The following is a 17222-nucleotide window of genomic DNA, read 5'->3' on the forward strand; positions in this document are numbered from 1 at the left end:
TCATGTAGCCTTATGAAGGCCACCCTTCGGTAAAATGGTACCCTCATGTTTACAGTGTGGAATTCACAGCTCATTTCTTATTATCAAAGCGGCCCTCCCACATGTAACTGGACATTCCGAAGCACTGAAGTGTCCTGCAGAAGTCACTGGTGGGGATGGGGTGGGGGGTGGGCTTGTTCAAATAAATTGCCTTGACTTTGTGGTCTGGTCACTGGTGTCTCTTCTTGTATGTTACTCCAGTGCCTCGCTGTGATCGAGGCGCATATCTCTCCTTCCAGATAGCTGCCTCACTCCCTCGCTTTCATCCTCCTCTTCTTCCTCCTCCTCCTCCTCCATCCCTTCTTCCTCCTCGTCCTCTTCCTCCTCATCCTCCTCCGTGCCGTCCATGGAGTCGTCAGCCCCAGCCAGCATGGCCTGCTGCATGGCCAGAGTGGCCGAGTCAGAGGAGAGAGGCTGGAGGCCGTCCAAACCCAAAGAGCCTGAAAAAGACAAACACAAAGTGTAAAAAGTACTGCTGAAGCACACTTGTTTATTAAAGGAACACTACGTAATATTGTTCCTTAAAATTACAACTGTAAAAGTGCCTCTGTCGTTGTTTTCCAGGCTCAGCACTACAGAAACTGCAGTGTGTAACAACTGGAGGAGGGTAGTTTATACTCTAGGAGATGTATCATATGTAAAAAAAACCCTTCTCCAAAAGTTACATAGTGCAGAATAGCAATGACAGAGGCACTATTTTCCCAGTTACACATCAGTGAAGTATGACAATGATTCTGAAGCTGTAGTATTAAGATAAAAATACTACCTAGTGGTGTTTCTTTAACCATTTGCACAGTACTGTATATTACTTACAGAACACCCAGACACAGACATATATACACACAGTAAGTTACAGTAAGATTATAGAACAAGGGCAACTACACAAAAATTAGAATTCAAATTTGGAATGACCAAAAGCCATTGATCTCTTAAGGTAGTCAGTACAATATTAGTATATATCTCTGATAATACTCTCCACTTGCTCAATCAGCTTCAATTTAAAATGAATGAGCTGGGTGGGACAGCAGGAGATAAATGGCTTTTTTTACAGCAGCGATGTATGTGCACATGAACTGAGATGCAATGGGGAACAAAAGAGTCCAGTGGGGTCTCAACCTGTTTTATGTTTTACTACATGCTTGATTTTCTCAGACTGAGCCTCTGATCTTTAGAAAAACCTGCTTGTCTCTGGTCAGGGTTTGGGCTTTAATTAAGGTAAGTAGGTGCAGAGAGAGAGACTGACTGTCTGAGTTGTTGGCAGAGTGAGGGCCGTGTGTCTGCAGAACTCCAGCCACGATGGAGTCGGGCCAGAAGCGCTGCGTGGGTCTGTGCTGAGACTTCATCTTCTTGGCTTTAGGAGCGGGGTCAGGGTTACTTGCGTCCAGCATGGGCTGCAGAATACGCCGGCGGGCATTAATAAACCTTTCAAATGACATAAAAAGAACCAGATGAGAACGGGGCAAAGTTGCAGTCAATTTCTGATCGTTGTGTTGTAAAGCACTTTGTGGTTTTGAGCGCTAGATGGCGCCACTTTGCTATATTTTTGCTGTGGAACACTCCACACCCCTACAACTCTGTACAAAGCATATCAAGTGTTGTTGAAGTAGCTTAGTTCTTTATCCTTGCAGTCTTACCAGTTGTTAACTTGCAGTAAGGTGAGGTTCGTTTGCGCAGCGATCTGTCTTTTCTCGTCTTCTGTCGGGTAAGGGTGCTGAGAGCAAAACGAAAGGGGAACATGTACATATGTTATAAACATTTATAAATACGTTATACATGTTTATTTATATTAGCCATCTAACATAAGGTAATTAGCAAGCGTTTGCTATGACATCATAGTTATAGGGTAAGCATATATGTCCAAAAGTTTATGGACAGCTACTCATCTAACACCTCCTTTGAAACCAGTCTGACACACTTCAGTTCAACTTCCAAATCAAATAGTACACACACACACACACACACACATTAAATGTTTAAAATGTGTGGAGTCACCACTTCAGCCACAAAATGAATGGGACGCTGTTGAGCAGCTGCACATTGGCTTAAGGTCACTATGTCCGATGACAGACATCTGCTAGAGAGGTATAAACCCCTCCCCCCAGCACTGGGCTGGTGAGCAGTGAAATTGTGTTTTATGGGGTGAAGGAGCATCATTCAATACCACTGGGATGACTTGGTGTGGTTTTTATGACCCTGAACTCATCATCCAACATCAGTACCAGACCTCTCTAATGCTCTCATGGATGAATGTCATCAATTCTTCACAAGAAAAAGTGCACGCTGTTATTGCTACAAAGTGGGGACGAGCCACCTATGAATAGCTCTGACTGAGAGGAAATGTTTTCTTTTTGTCTGTTTGTTTTATAAATAATAATTTCACTGATGAATTATCAAGAAAGAAGTGTGAATTGAGTATGTTCTTCATCCCTTCTCACCATGAGGTGCTGGAAGAGCCAGGAGCGCATGATATTTGTGGCATGTTTGGGGAGAACGCCTCGCTTGTTCTTCGACTTCTTATCATCACTGTCCAAGAGGGAGGAGAGATCCAGGTTCACCTTAATTCACAGATGAGAGAGACAAAGAGTCAGAGAGAGAGAGAGAGAGAGAGAGAGAGAAGAAAGAGTCAATAAAGTGAGAGCAGAAATAGTGGTAGTATGAGACTGGAAAACGTGGTGAATAGAGGGGAGAAGAGAACAGGAAAGAAGGGAGGTGTACAGTGAAAAAGACAGATATGCAGATAAATAGATAGATAAAGACAATGATAGAGAAGGAGACAGTGAGAGAGTAAAAAAATGAAGTGGAGAAAGAATGAAAAAGGAAGGGGAATGAGAGATAAAGAGAGAAAGGAATTAAAAAAGGACATGAAAACAATTAATAAAATAGGGGTAGCGAGTTTGGAAAAAGTCTGGGAAAGAGACAAGAAGAGAGAGAGTTGGGAAAATAACAGTGGGAGGGAAAATATGGTGAAACAATGAGTAAAGAAAGAAGGGAAAGGGGAGGAGAGATGGAGAGAAAAAGAGAGGGAAGGAGGAAGGGAGAGAGGGAGCGAGAAAGAGAAAGAGAGGGAGGGATAGTTGTTGCCACGGAAACAAAGAGTCGCCACTTGCAGTTCCTTTGGCAGGGCCAGAAATGCCCTCAGTCACCATAGCAACGCAATCGGAGTAATGATACCTAAAATTAAAGCCGGGGAGGGAGCGTTTATAGAGGCCTTTCATCACAAAGAGCGCCACGGCAAATCTGCTCTCCTTTTAATCAAACTTACTCCAGCTCCACTGCAACAAGACCCCCATCTAGAGACGGAGACCGAGCTCCACAGGGACCACAAACACACATTCACACACCCTGGAAAGAGTAGAAAGTGTGTGTATATATGTATGCATGTGTATGTACTAATGTTGTGTTTTAAAGGTTTTCCACCCTGCCATGTAACTACAAAGGCCAAAGTATTCAAATGAGTGAAATTTTATTATGCAATTTTTGCCCCAGTCTTCAGTCATTTGGAGATTGCCGAACATTAACATTTCAGAGGGGCTTCAGATGCATAATCCAGCGTGGCCTCATGCGCTGATAAATAAATGAATAAAAAATAAATTAAAAAACATTTCCACTTTGGAAAATGAGGATAATTAATTTCATGCCGTCGTTGACGCCTCAAATGAAAAAAAAAAAGTCATGAAAAGCAAAAAACATCCCCACTGACTTCAGAAATAAATAAATAATAATCAAGCTTAGAGATAAAAAATTGAAAATAAAAAAAATCTCCACATAATATCTGCAGCCAAGTATCATATGGTGATGCTCTATCCCCCTATGTGCCACCTCTAAACACGCACACACACATATACACACATACCTCAGCCCTGGGAGTGTATAAGTGTGTGTTCCAGGAAGCAGGGTGAATTAATTGGAGGCTCCATGCAGGGGTATCATTACTGGGAGCTTGTCAGGGATGTAGTTATGGGCTCAGCTCTATTCCCAGCCTGCGTGTAGAGCAGAGTGTGGGCCTGGACCCAGGATAACCCACCCCAGCCCCAGCTGTCTGTCAAAACCTGCCTCACCTGCCTGCTACGGCTCTGTATAAACACCCGCAACACACACAGCCAGCTACACTGGAACCAATGGCAAGGAAGTTCCAGAGTCAGCTGACGATAAGAATGAACAGTTCATATCTACTCCTCATCTAACCAAGCTCCGCCTACAAACACCCTGCCCCTTTTAGGAGATTTGTCAACCGTGATATTTAAACTTCTGTTATGCTAAAGGTATTGATATGACTGGTAGTATTTATTACTTATTTACTGTATTTGAATCCTCCAAAATAAAATGTAGTATTATTTAGTGAATTCCACCCCACACTTCAGTTCTTTTTGCTGGAGCCAAGCAGAAGTAAACAAATCAATATTAAACATGACTAACTAAATAAATAAATACAAAAAACACAAACAAAAAAATACATAAATAAATAAACCCAGTTCTATTTGTGCACTACACATCAGCTCAGTTTTTTGTAAAGTAAACAAAAACATTAAAAAATGTGGAGTTTTAAAATGTTTTATAGTAGTTTCTGATTCCTGTGGAGAACATTCTAATCAAACTCACTTCTCTGACTTTTGGGGTTCTGCTTTTGGTGCAGTTCTAAAACGCTGGTGCTCTCTGGCTGCAGAACGAACTGTACAGGATTTTGGGAAATTTCCACACTTCAAATTATTTAAAATCTGTTCTACTTCAGTAGCACGAGATGTACGTGTGTGTGTGTGTGTGTGTGTGTGTGTGTGTGTGTGTGTGTGTGTGTGGTCCCTCACCTGTGTGTTCTGAATCTGGATAGTCCCCTGCGGTAGAGTCTGGGTTAACACCTGCCCCTGAGAGGTCACCATAGCAACCGGCTGATACAGGGTCCCACCTGCGGGAACCAGTTGCACACACACACGCACACGCGCACACGCACACACACACACACATATCCACACATGATGATAAAGAGGGCAGATTGGTAAACAGTACTATCTCAAAGAAGCAGAACTCACCATGCTAATGTCTTACCCACATATCAAACAAATAAAAGAAAGTCTATCAAGCCACTGAGGAGACAGGGCTGCTTTCAGAATAAAAAGAGCAGCCTGTTTATTTTTAAGGGAAAACAAGATTAAAATGTTAATGTAAAATGAAGGCAAATGTTATGCGTAGGAATAAGATATGCCCTTAAAACTATTTTTATTTGCACCTAAAAAGTTTCTTGGAATTCCTTGCATACTTTACCAAGACGAACTGGACTCAACTACACTTAATTCATTATTACTACGAGTTATTCATTAACTTCTATGAAAATTTGGAACCTAATTTCAGGCTGTTGTGTAGAATGCAATAAAAACAAAAAAATCTGTGATTTTGAAAAATCTTATTTGACAAAAGTTTTGAAAAATCTTATTTTCCCAAAGTTTTCACTGAAGAATTTGACTGTACTTGGGACAGTGTCATGTTTACTGGTGTGTTACATCACCTTTCATTTTTAGATCATTTGAGAACTCAGGATATTAACTGTTACATTTATGCAAATGAAATGTTTGGCCATTCTGGGTTGATACAGCTTCTCAACAGTCTGTTGTCATTGCCTGATCCTCCTCTTCGTGATGCACCATAGGGCACAGATCTGGACAGCAGGCAGGTCAGTCCAGCACACACACCCTGTTACTACAAAGCCATGGTGCTGTAGCACAGAATGAGGCCTGGCATTTTCTTGCTGAAATAACCATGGACTTTCCAGAAAATATGTCATATTGATGACAGCATATGGTTCTATAAACACCCAATGATGGTCTTCACCTCAACTGAACCCATGCCAAAGTCACTAATGCAACCTCATACCATAGGAGATGTTGGCTTTTGCACCTATCAATAATATTCACTTGTTTATCAAAAGAGTATGACATTTATTTTCTATAAAATGTTTACTCTTATTTTGCTCCTGTCCCAACTTTTTGGAATGTGCTGAGAAAAATTTATTTATATGTAAGAATATTTATCAAACATTTTCCTTGAACTTTTCTCAGTTAAACTGTTTGAGAAGAGAATTTTAAAAAAAGATACTTTTTGTTGTTGTTTTTGTTTCACATTTTACAAAATTTCCCAACCTTTCTGTAAAAGAGGTTTATAGTGAGTTTTTTTTACATTTACAGTGCAACTCTTGATGAAATGAAGCATCGTATTGCTTTGTAGGCTCCATATACATGGGGGGGGGGGGTCCTTCACATGGGGGGAGAAATGTTTAGGAGAGGTTTTTAGTACAGAATACATCCAAGTCACTCGGTGTATGGGTCACAGTGTGAAAGAGGAACACTGAAGAAAAAGTAATGTTCCCTGGTTTCATAATTACCTGAGACAACCTGTGAGTTGATGGTGGTCATGGTGACGTTGCTCTGAGGCAGAGAGCCTGCGGGTACCACAATGCCTGAGGGGTTAACCGAGCTGGACACAGAGGAGAGAGAGGGAGAGGAGTTCTGCAGCAGTTCCTACACAGAGAAGAGTCAAGAGAAGAGAAGAGAAGAGAAGAGAAGAGAAGAGAAGAGAGGATGAGAAGAATGTATACACTGTATTTATTCAAGATATCTGGGGACGTACATTTGTTGGTGTGTGTGTGTGTGTGTGTGTGTGTGTGTGTGTGCGTGTGTGTGTGTGTTACCTGCTGTAGGTTTGTCTGTGATGGTGAATATGGCCCCCCCAGGTCGTTGCGTAGCAGATTGTCACTGTGCATCTTGGTCTTGAGGCAGGTAATGTAGCGGTTACAGAAGTCTTTACAGAGTTCATTCACCTTCTCCAGCTCCAGCAGATGGATCCTCAACACCTGAATCGCCTTCACCATCTGACACACACACATACACACGCAAACACACATACACATCCATTGAAAGATCACTGGATTAGGAACATCTATTGAGTATTTACATTCATTACCCATCTGTTCAGTGTGAATGTGTGTGCATACAGTATCCATCAAATGTTTGGACACACACACCCTCAGGGAGGGTTTCCTTTGTTTTGGGACATTTTCCACATATCGGGAATGTACAGAACAAGTCAAAAGTTTGGAAATCTTCTCATTCCATGGTGTTTCTTAGTTTTTTATTATTTTCTTCATTGTAAATGAATGTGGAAGACATTAAAACTATGAAGGATTGATGTTGTAAACAAAAAGTGTTGAAACCTGAATATGTTTTATATTTTAGATTCGTCAAAGTAGCCACCTTTTGCTTTGATGGCAGCTTTGCACACTCCTGCCGTTCTCTCAATCAGCTTCATGAGGTCGTCACCTGGAATGGTTTTCAGGGAACAGCTGTGGCCTGGTCAAGAGTTAATTTGTAGAACTGCTCACCTTCTTAATGTGTTTGAGACCAACACTTGGGTTGTGCAGAGGTAGGGGCTGGTACACAGTTCTATACACTGAATAACCCTATTCCACCAATGACTGATGAGAAGAAGTGTCCAAACCTTTGACTGGCACTGTATAAAAAACACTGTTTAACTAGAGACACAATATGAAGAGCCTGTGTGAGGCAGCTGAGAACCATCAATGCCGATGAGCTGGGAGTAATTTTACCTGCGTTCATGTAAAAGAGCACCACACAGAGGTAGACCTGATTTTGTGTATGAAATCAGACACCCAGCTCTTACATGTAATTTTGCCTCTGTGCATGATATGAAAAAAAAAACAACATCTCATCTGTTGAGACCATGGCAGCTCTTTCTCTCCTGGACGTGACTAAACTTGCGTGGCTAACTCCCTCATTTCCACAGATCACGTGCTTTCAAAGTCAGCACTCAAGGACGAGCGAATGGGCGAAAAAGTGCTTTGCCAAGGAGGAGATAAATCTGCCAATTATTGCGGCTCGTTTGGTCGGGGCACCGTGCCATCCCTCGCCCCGGCGCCGCTGCGGCACGGTGCTGTCACCGCCACTGTGGTGGTGGAGGTGGTGGTGGTGGTGGGGTGCTGTTCCTGAGCCACCGGCCCCTCATAAAGCACACAGATGCAGAGTTAATTGACTGAGCCATGGTAGTCGGGCGAGAGACCTGGTAATGATGAACACTGACCTTTACCCCCACTTCCTCATTCGCCTAATTTCTAATTACTGCTAGCTGTCAGGAGAGAAGGAGACGGACAGACAGAGAGAATGAGAGACAGAGGAAGAGAGAGAGAGGCTGAGACAAAGAGAACAAGGGCTATAAAGGGCTATAAAAGAACGTGACAATTATTCGACATAACCCTGTGAACCAAAGGCTACTTATTTCTTGATTATTATTAATCGTTTTTAATCTCACACCTTATTCTTGAGCTAACATAAATGATTCAGCATCTACTACACATGCCATGTTTATTTGTGTAGTTGGGGCCAATTGTGTGTATTTTAAGGGGTTTAAAGTCCCTCATAAATGTCCACTCCTCAGTAACATGAGTGCCTCTACCAGCAGAGGGTGCTAGAGTTGTGACAGATTTTTCATGGGGCATCCAAGCTTTTGGACACCAGCTTGTCTAGCATTTCTTCTTTGCAGAAGTCACAGCTTTGAATCTCCAGGGAAGGTGTTACACTAGACATCTGTGAGGATTTGATGGCATCCTGCCATTAGTTAAGGAAAGTAATTGTGTTGGACAATTAGTTCGGGATCATAAACACTACTCCAGAACATCCCATAGGTATCGATTGGATGAAGTTCCATCACTCCAGTAAAAACAGTTCCACAGCTCCACAGCCCAATGGTAGGAAGTTGTATACACATGGTGACCGTGAACTCATGTGCTCCAGCAACTCATTTTATTGGTATCAGTACTATTTTATAAGCAGTTGTGACCGCGACACTTGTAACAGATTAGAACCTGAGAAAAAGGGGTTTTAAAAAGCTATTTAATGCAGCAGGTAGTGTCGCAGTCACACAGCTCCAAGGACCTGGAGGTTGTGTGTTCAAGTCCGCTCCGGGTGACTGTCTGTGAGGAGTTGGTGTGTTCTCCCTGTGTCTGCGTGGGTTTCCTCCATGTGCTCCAGTTTCCTCCCACAGTCCAAAAACACAGGTTGGTAGGTGGATTGGCGACTCACACCGTAGGTGTGAGTGTGTGTCGCCCTGTGAAGGACTAGTGCCAAATAAGTAATGATATTCTGTTTGTGAATTTGTTGGTTTAACCCTTTTCACACTTCTCCTCATGGCAATCCAGTATTATTTGAGGTAATTTCCCAATACCTAGTTTCACAGCTTAAGAAACACTTCATTATGTTAAATAAAGTGTGCTGCTGTTTTGGAAAATCAATACAATCAGGAAATCAATAAGATCTGGAAACAAACATTGCCCTTCACTCTAGCTGAGAACACATGTACTATGGTTTAGATAGAGAAGTCCATTTACTTGCATTTATGTTTTGGGATTTATTGAAATTATATATCATTTAATACAGAAGATATTTTAATAATAATAATAATAGGTGCTGTGAGTCCGGAGCCTCCCCAGTTAACATTGGGCTCCAGGCAGGAATACACCCTGGAGCGGGCACCAGTCCCTCACAGGGCAACACACTCACAAATATTTGGGAGAAAATATTAATTAACTAATTAATTCATGCTCCGGTTTCCTCCCACAGTCCAAAAACACACGTTGATAGGTGGAATAGCGATTCAAAATGTCTGTAGGTGTGAATGTGTGTGTGTGTCGCCCTTTGAAGGACTGGCGCCCCCTCCAGGGTGTATTCCTGCCTTGCGCCTGCCTTCTGGGCAGGCTCTGGACCCACCGCGACCCTGAACTGGAAAAGCGGTTACAGATAATGAATGAATGAATGAATAATTAATTCATTATCTGTAACCGCTTATCCAGTTCAGGGTCGCAGTGGGTCTGGAACCTACCCAGAATCACTGGGCGCAAGGTAGGAACACACGCTCGAGGGGGCGTCAGTCCTTCACAGGGCAAAATACACTCACACGTTCACTCACACACTCACACCTACAGACACTTTTGAGGCACCAATCCAGGTCCCTGGAGCTGTGTGACTGCAACAGTCATTTATTAATGATTTTAAAAAATGATCCTTGACTCCAAGGTCCACATTGTACATCATGGCCAATTGATTACAATACATTTCCAAATGCTAAAATAAGTTGGTGTAATATATTTTTTTCATCCGGAAGTGATGTACACATCTGAATAAAGCATTTTTGAGGTCAAGAGTGTGATGGTGTGTGTTCTGACTGACCAGGTTGTCCAGTTCGGGGTCTTCGCTGAAAAAAGGCTTGTGGTCCTGCTCCTGCTGGTGTACAAAGTTCTCAATGTCCACATCGAAACTGGCCGAGGTGATGCACTCTGAGCCCTGTGTGGCCTGCTCACACTTCTCAAACAGTAGAGCGAGCAGAGGAAACAGGGGGTGCCTGAGGGACAGGACCAGAGTGGACATTAGAAACATTGCACGATTACTCTGTCAGCGATGTTATCCTGAAAAACACTGATCGTTCATAAAGACAAATCAATTATTGACAGAACAGATTATTGCAACAGAATAAAACACTTATGTCTAGAAATATATGACATAATCTTTATATATATATATATATTCATTCATTCATTCATTATCTGAAACCGCTTATCCAGTTCAGGGTCGCGGTGGGTCTGGAGCCAACACCCTGGAATACACCCTGGAGGGGGCGCCAGTCCTTCACAGGGCGACACACACTCACACATTCACTCACACTTAAGGACACCTTTGAGTTGCCAATCCACCCACCAACGTGTGTTTTTGGATTTAGGGAAGAAGCTATCACTGTCCCTTCTCAGCTCCACTGACCTTATAGGTGCACTTAGTAGTTCTACAATTACAGAAAGTTGTCCACCTGTTGCTCTGTATACTTTGTTAGCCATGACCAGGACCACCACATTGTCAGTCCACCTTTCAAAGTCAAGGTCAGTTGCCCATCATCATTTAACAGTGGACCCAGGAGGGCTGTCAGCTGGATATGTTTGGTTGGTGGACTCTTCTCAGTCCTGAAGTGACGCAGAGGGTTTTAAAAACTGAGCCACTCGTACCAACACAACACTTTGTGGTGATCCTGTGAAGGTCCTGATTATGGAGAACGGTGTGTGGGGCTGATGAAGTATGCTGAGCAATGGACGGGCTACTCGCTTTAATGAAATGTAGGAGGAGGCTTTAATATTATGGCTGAACAGTGTGTGGGTTAGAGGATTTTGGTAATGAATGATCCTGAGTCTAGGGTTGTTTGAGGAAACATGTAAAAGGCTTGAGAGGAAACAAATAAGACTCTTCACCACATCATTCTGTCACTGTTTCTCAAACAAATATGGTGTTGTAGAGCGGAAGCTTGAGGTTAACCATGAAGACGTATAATCACTGTAAAAGCCACTGCGTGTGTGTTTGACGGCGTTTGCGCAACTAAGTGTGTATGTGCCTATATGTGTGTACAAGTGTGTGTGTGTGTGTGTGTCTGTGTATATGTGTTTGTGCTGTGTGCTGTGGGCTATAGAGGCGGTGGGACTGGGTGAGGGGCCTCTGCTCCAGCTGTAACCCACCGCTCTCATTTGCAGCCTTTAATAGCCCGCTATATTAGACTCTAATCTGCCTGATCCCAATTTAATGCGGCTCCCTCCATGTGATGTGAGGCGAATACTAAGCAGGCTCTCGGCAGAACACACAGACGACTAGCGCACTCCCTCCGGGCTCGTATGGCTCTCCTCCACCACAGCGCACCCTGCAGGCCATCAGCTCGCTTATCTCCCTCCCCCTTCTTTCGCCCCCCCCTTAGCTCCGCATCATAACCCCGACACAGCCCACAGAGCCACAGCCTGAGGACGCTATCAATTTAACCCCCAGAGGCTTGTTTCAGCAGACCTGGAAGAGTGGGGGAAAAAATGACCCTGAATATTATAATTACCATTCAGATAAGAGAGCGAAGGCCAAATCTTACACAGGGGCCACCAAAAAAAATCTGTCATAGATTCCTCTATAACACCTTATGGAATTAGTACACAAATGGGCAGTGACCAAACTGAGAGGATAAGACTAAGTTTATGTCTGATACTCTATTCCAATATGCTTAGTTAATGACATACTAATTACATATTAATTACATAGTGATAAAACAATGTATGTGTAGTTACATTGTAGTTATGCAAATAATTGCATTTAAAATCGATTTGTATTTCATTTCATGTCTGAACTTCCAACTTTAACTAACTTTTAACATCAAATAAACACTACAACCTGGTTGCCATTATTTAATCAGTGACTGTGTGGTAATATATTTTCCATGAAAAAAGTATAAAGTATGTACAGACTCAAGAAATGCTCATTAATATAGGTGCCTAGGGATATCGGTGCATATAGCTAAGAGATGTTTGGTGTTAAATGCCATGGTAGGTACAATAATAGTGTAGAAAGGCAAACTTTAAAACTAGACTATTATGTAAAATATGTAAATTGACCTAAATATTGAGGGAATGTGGGTTTGGGAGCGTTACATATTCTCTAAACTTTGAAAAGTGGAAAATAAAAACCCCTCTGAGTCTGAGTAAAATCATAATACCAAAAAAATCTGTCTTTTACATATGTAGCATTCAAATTAAGCCATCAAAACTCAACACACACACACACACACACACACACACACACAGTACAAATCTATCAGTGCAGACACTGAGACAAGGTGCCAAAATGATGGAAAGATAATTAACCTGAGAACCTGTTAAAAGAGGTCAGATTTTTTATGAGATCTAAGCCATCTGTAACATCTGAGTAACAGTTCAGATCTGAGTCCAGTTTATGACATTTCTAATGAAATTACACGGTTAAATGAACACAGTTATGAGCTGATCCTAGATCAGAATTAGTGGGACAAAATACAGATCCTGAATAAGACTTGGAACATGGTGTATCAAGTCTGAAAGGTGTATCACAGACATGTTTCTACACAGGCATCTGCAATAAGGGAACAACTGATACTTTGAGAATAATGACAACACAACATCTGGTATCCCCTTACTGAGATGTCAGCACACATCTGCACTCTCCAAACAAATGTTTTGGGACCAAATATTTATTTGAAGGCTACGCACATTGGAACTTCTTAATGAACTACAGAGTGCAGTTCTCGCAGAAACTGTGAGTGTGGCGGCTGCAGATCTTAATGCGGTAAAAACTGTAGCAGAGACACGCTTCACAGAAAGATGCAGAAAAACAGAAGTACACCATTCAGATACAGGATCTATGACCCTGCAAAACATGTTGCTTCCAGGTTTAACATTGTCCGTGTAGAAAATACTGAATCCAACACTTAAAAATAAAGGTGCTACAAAAGGTTCTTTGAGGGATGTGTAGAGGAACCACTTCTGATTTCATAATGAACCATGTCAGATGTGTGAATGTGAATAACCTTTTAAAGTTTAAAAAAGGATCTTTACCTTTTCAAAGATCATAGCAAAAATGCTATCTCTGTTAAGACGGCAAATTAGTTTGTGTTTGTGAGTCTGTGTATTGAATGTGTACCACTTTATTTGTGGCAGAATATGTCAAACAGTGAACCACAAATGATTCTTATATATTTAACATATGCTGTATGAAACTAAATACACACAATCACTCAGAGAAACACAAGCACTATATTAAGGTCTATGGTCTGCAATCCTGCTAAGTTTGGTTGTTTTAGCTTAAACTTTAAGGCCAGTAACGGTTTAAACTTTGCATGAGGAGGAATGTTCTATTCTCATTGAAATCAATGGGAAATCCCTGATCCAGCTGATTTTTTGTTTTTTTCTTACTAGAAACACTCACGCTCAGAAAATGTTTTGGTGAAAGCGTGGTTTCAGTCAGTCAGACCACTGAGACAGCGGTGATGATGTAACCCACTTTAGTGTTTTCCATTCAAAAAGCTGGAGGAAAACTGAGTGAGCGCTGAAACGAGAAAGAGAAGTGTGACTTGTACGGAATTTTAAGGGTCCTGGTGTAAAGAACATGAACCTAAAACAAGAAACATAATGGAATGAAATAATGAGTATTGAAAAATGTTTAAAAACTAGAATATTTATGTCATTAAATATTAAACAGCAATTTTATTGAAATATGTAATAGACATTTATAACATTATTTTAACACAATTTTGAAATATTAACAGTTGTCTTACGATGTATAAGCTTAATTATTAAATGTACTGAAACTAAAATGCTGGACCACAGTTATAACACAATTTATGCCATCAGATGTCAACGTAAAAAGCATTTAATTGAAATAAGATTTTCATATCAAAATAATGGGTTATTTATAACATTGTTATAATCCAGAACTTAAAATATTTCATAACATTTTACAAATGAAATAGCTTTGTCTTATTATATTAATTATTCCGACGCCAACATTTATAACATTGTTATAGTTCAGTATTTAAGCAATGTTTTTCTATTTTAGCAGTATCATCTATTACTAACTTTCATAAACAACAGTATGTTAATGTTGTTTTCACAATGCATTTAACGTACAATGTCATTTGTTGTGTCACTCCTGCATTTGACAGGATGTCCCTATATCAGTAGTCTACTAAAAAACTTCTGATTTTCATTAATGTTCTTATAACTGTATTTTATAAGAAGAAAAGGTTTCCTCCAACTTCAGCTGTGCACTGTAAATGACAAACTGCTGAAATTAAAATGCTGTCTTCTCCCAGCACTGAGCACATTGCCTGAGAGTGCATTGTTGACTGTCTTACAGAAGCTTGTTTAAGAAGCTGACTGTATTATACTCCATGCTGACTTTGGAGCACAGGTTCAAATAAAAACAGATGCTGCAGCCATAACCTTGTAGTGCAAGTGCGAGTTGTTGGAAGTGCTGGGATCGAGCCAGAAACAGACCCTATCTGCAGTGCAGAGGGGCTGAAGATCCACAAGCGCCTTGGGGGCCATTACCATGCCCGTAAAAAGTGCCATTTAAAGAGGCAGGAGTCAGCAGAATCACTCCAAATCCGATGCAGAAAAAGACACAGAAACTCTCCTGCGTCCACACCTTAAAGGCTCAGAGACGGGCTCGCAAAGTCTGAGGACTTCAAAGCTGCAAAAAAAGCACTTTATTCATCAAAAATGTCTTGTTTGTGTAAAACTCCAGAAGGATTTATCTATAGCTCGGGCATTTACAGTGGCCATGCTTTATAATGTTACATTTTTAATGAGTTGATTTACTGGGAAATCTTATAAGGCTTACGTAATCACAGGCCTTAAAATACATTTGAAGAATAGGCTGCAGTAGAAACTCTACACTTTTTTTTTGCCTTGTGTCTGAGGTTTGCTTTTGTAGGAGCAAGGCAACGGGCAACTTTAGGCATCAGTGGCCTTGAGTTAGAGAAGAAGGTTTGCTCCAAAGGTTGGTAAGTTTGATCCCCTTTACAGGCAGGAAAACTGTGAGGGGAGTGGAGAGACAGCATCCTGCCCATGAGCAAGAAACCTAACCCTTAACCCTTAACTGTATTTATTTTCTGTATTTTTTATTTTATGTATTACGTTTTATTTTTTTACATATTTTTTGTTCAAACAACAAAAAATTGGTGATCACCAGATACTACAAGGTGAGCACTAGAAAAGCTGTTGGACACAAGATGCTACCAAATGAGCTGCTTAAGTGAGAGTATTATTATCATTATTATTATCTGGTGTTTATAATATTGAATGCCGACTTGCCAGTAATATGTGCTCACTCAGTAGCATCTGGTGCTGACCACATGGTCTCTGGTGCTCACCATATATTATCTCACCTCATAGCAGCCTTACTCATGTCTGTGGGTGCATACAGCAGAAAGATGGACACAAACGTTTATGTAAAGAAAGAGGTGGCCAGGCTGGGGGTCATTTCCCAACTTGGTCAGGATTATAATGCTATATCATTATGTTGAAGTGGTATACAGGTTTAAATGAAGTATCAATGCATAGTTTCTGGATTTTTTTTTTACACAAACAGAAGTCTTTGGATTTGACCCCTAATATTACATTCGTCCAAATCAGTTACAGGATTAGAAATTAGAGTTAGTCGCTCTGGAAAAGAGCAAGCTCTAAATGTAATTGAAGGAATGCCTGGACCTGCTGTCAGTAGTGAGGAGTTGAAAGGGTTAACATGATTTAGCGTGTGAAAATGAAGCGTGTGTTTTTCCGGAGCGAGAGCTAGCCACAGTTGTATTGGGGAGCGCACTGGGCCACCCACAGGCTGCGGGGCGATGGGGGGGTGCTACCCGGTGTGTTTGCCATCCTAATCAGGGCGAGCCAGTGGCTGCTGCCTTTATTAAACCCAGTCTGAGGCGCCCCCACGCTGAGACCACTCACACACACACGCACGCACGCGCACACACACACACACACACACACATATACACATACTCTCTCTCTCTCTTTTCTCTTCCTCTCTCTCTCTCTCTCTCTCTCTCTCTCTCTCCTCTCTCTCTCTCTCTTTCTCTCTCTCTCTCTCTCTCTCTCTCTCTCTCTCTCTCTCTCTCTCTCTCTCTCTCTCTCTCTCTCTCTCTTTCCCTCCAGGCTACATGTCTGGAGCTAACCTTGCACTAGGGGCATGTACACACACACACACACACACATACAGTGTTCACCATCAGGGTTTATGAGGGACCCCTGCTGCTGCATTTCAATCAGTTGCGCAGTTCTACTTCTAGCCTGTTTTCATTTCTCCTCCTTTAACTTCTTCTACCTCTTCTATTTCTTCTTAAGCCTCTCTCTCTCTCTCTCTCTCTCTCTCTCTCTCTCTCTCTCTCTCTCTCTCTCTCTCTCTCTCTCTCTCCAGCCAGGTCATATGTTGGTTTACAGACATAAAGGGTTAAAAAATACATAATACATACAAATACAAAAAAGGTGGTGGGCTAATATATACTGGGCAGACTGGTGAGCTCGACTGCTTGGTGAGCAGTCATTCAGTGCTTAAGCCGTAAGAATTACAAAAGCACTGCTGTAAACTGTTGTAGAAGAACAGTAGACTGGAGGATGGCAAAAGGAAATGCCTGCAACTTCTAACTCTAGATTTAAGCTGAGGATTATGAACAGATCTAAAGGTGTAGATCATGATTGTAATAAAAGAACACTTTTTTATAAAATTCAGAAGATGTTTCCTCACCATTCGCTAGCTCTCCAATCTGTCTGCACGCTGGAAACCTGTCCAGGGAGTTTACCA

General features: G+C 41.6%; 1 protein-coding gene across 1 annotated transcript in view; it reads right to left on the reverse strand.

The window, feature by feature from the left end:
• Positions 1-231: 231 nt before the first annotated feature.
• The window catches only part of pknox2 (pbx/knotted 1 homeobox 2), a 100944-nt gene continuing 83953 nt past the window's right edge, over positions 232-17222 (reverse strand). Inside the window, exons 5-12 of the mRNA XM_066651252.1 lie at positions 10263-10434; positions 6716-6895; positions 6410-6545; positions 4842-4939; positions 2475-2594; positions 1674-1750; positions 1283-1461; positions 232-479 (exon numbers count right to left, since the gene is read on the reverse strand). Coding sequence (XP_066507349.1) covers positions 232-479; positions 1283-1461; positions 1674-1750; positions 2475-2594; positions 4842-4939; positions 6410-6545; positions 6716-6895; positions 10263-10434 — 1210 coding nt within the window. The remainder of the gene's footprint in view (positions 480-1282; positions 1462-1673; positions 1751-2474; positions 2595-4841; positions 4940-6409; positions 6546-6715; positions 6896-10262; positions 10435-17222) is intronic.

Source organism: Hoplias malabaricus, chromosome 18, assembly GCF_029633855.1.
Source record: "Hoplias malabaricus isolate fHopMal1 chromosome 18, fHopMal1.hap1, whole genome shotgun sequence".
NCBI classification, from domain to species: Eukaryota; Metazoa; Chordata; class Actinopteri; order Characiformes; family Erythrinidae; genus Hoplias; species Hoplias malabaricus.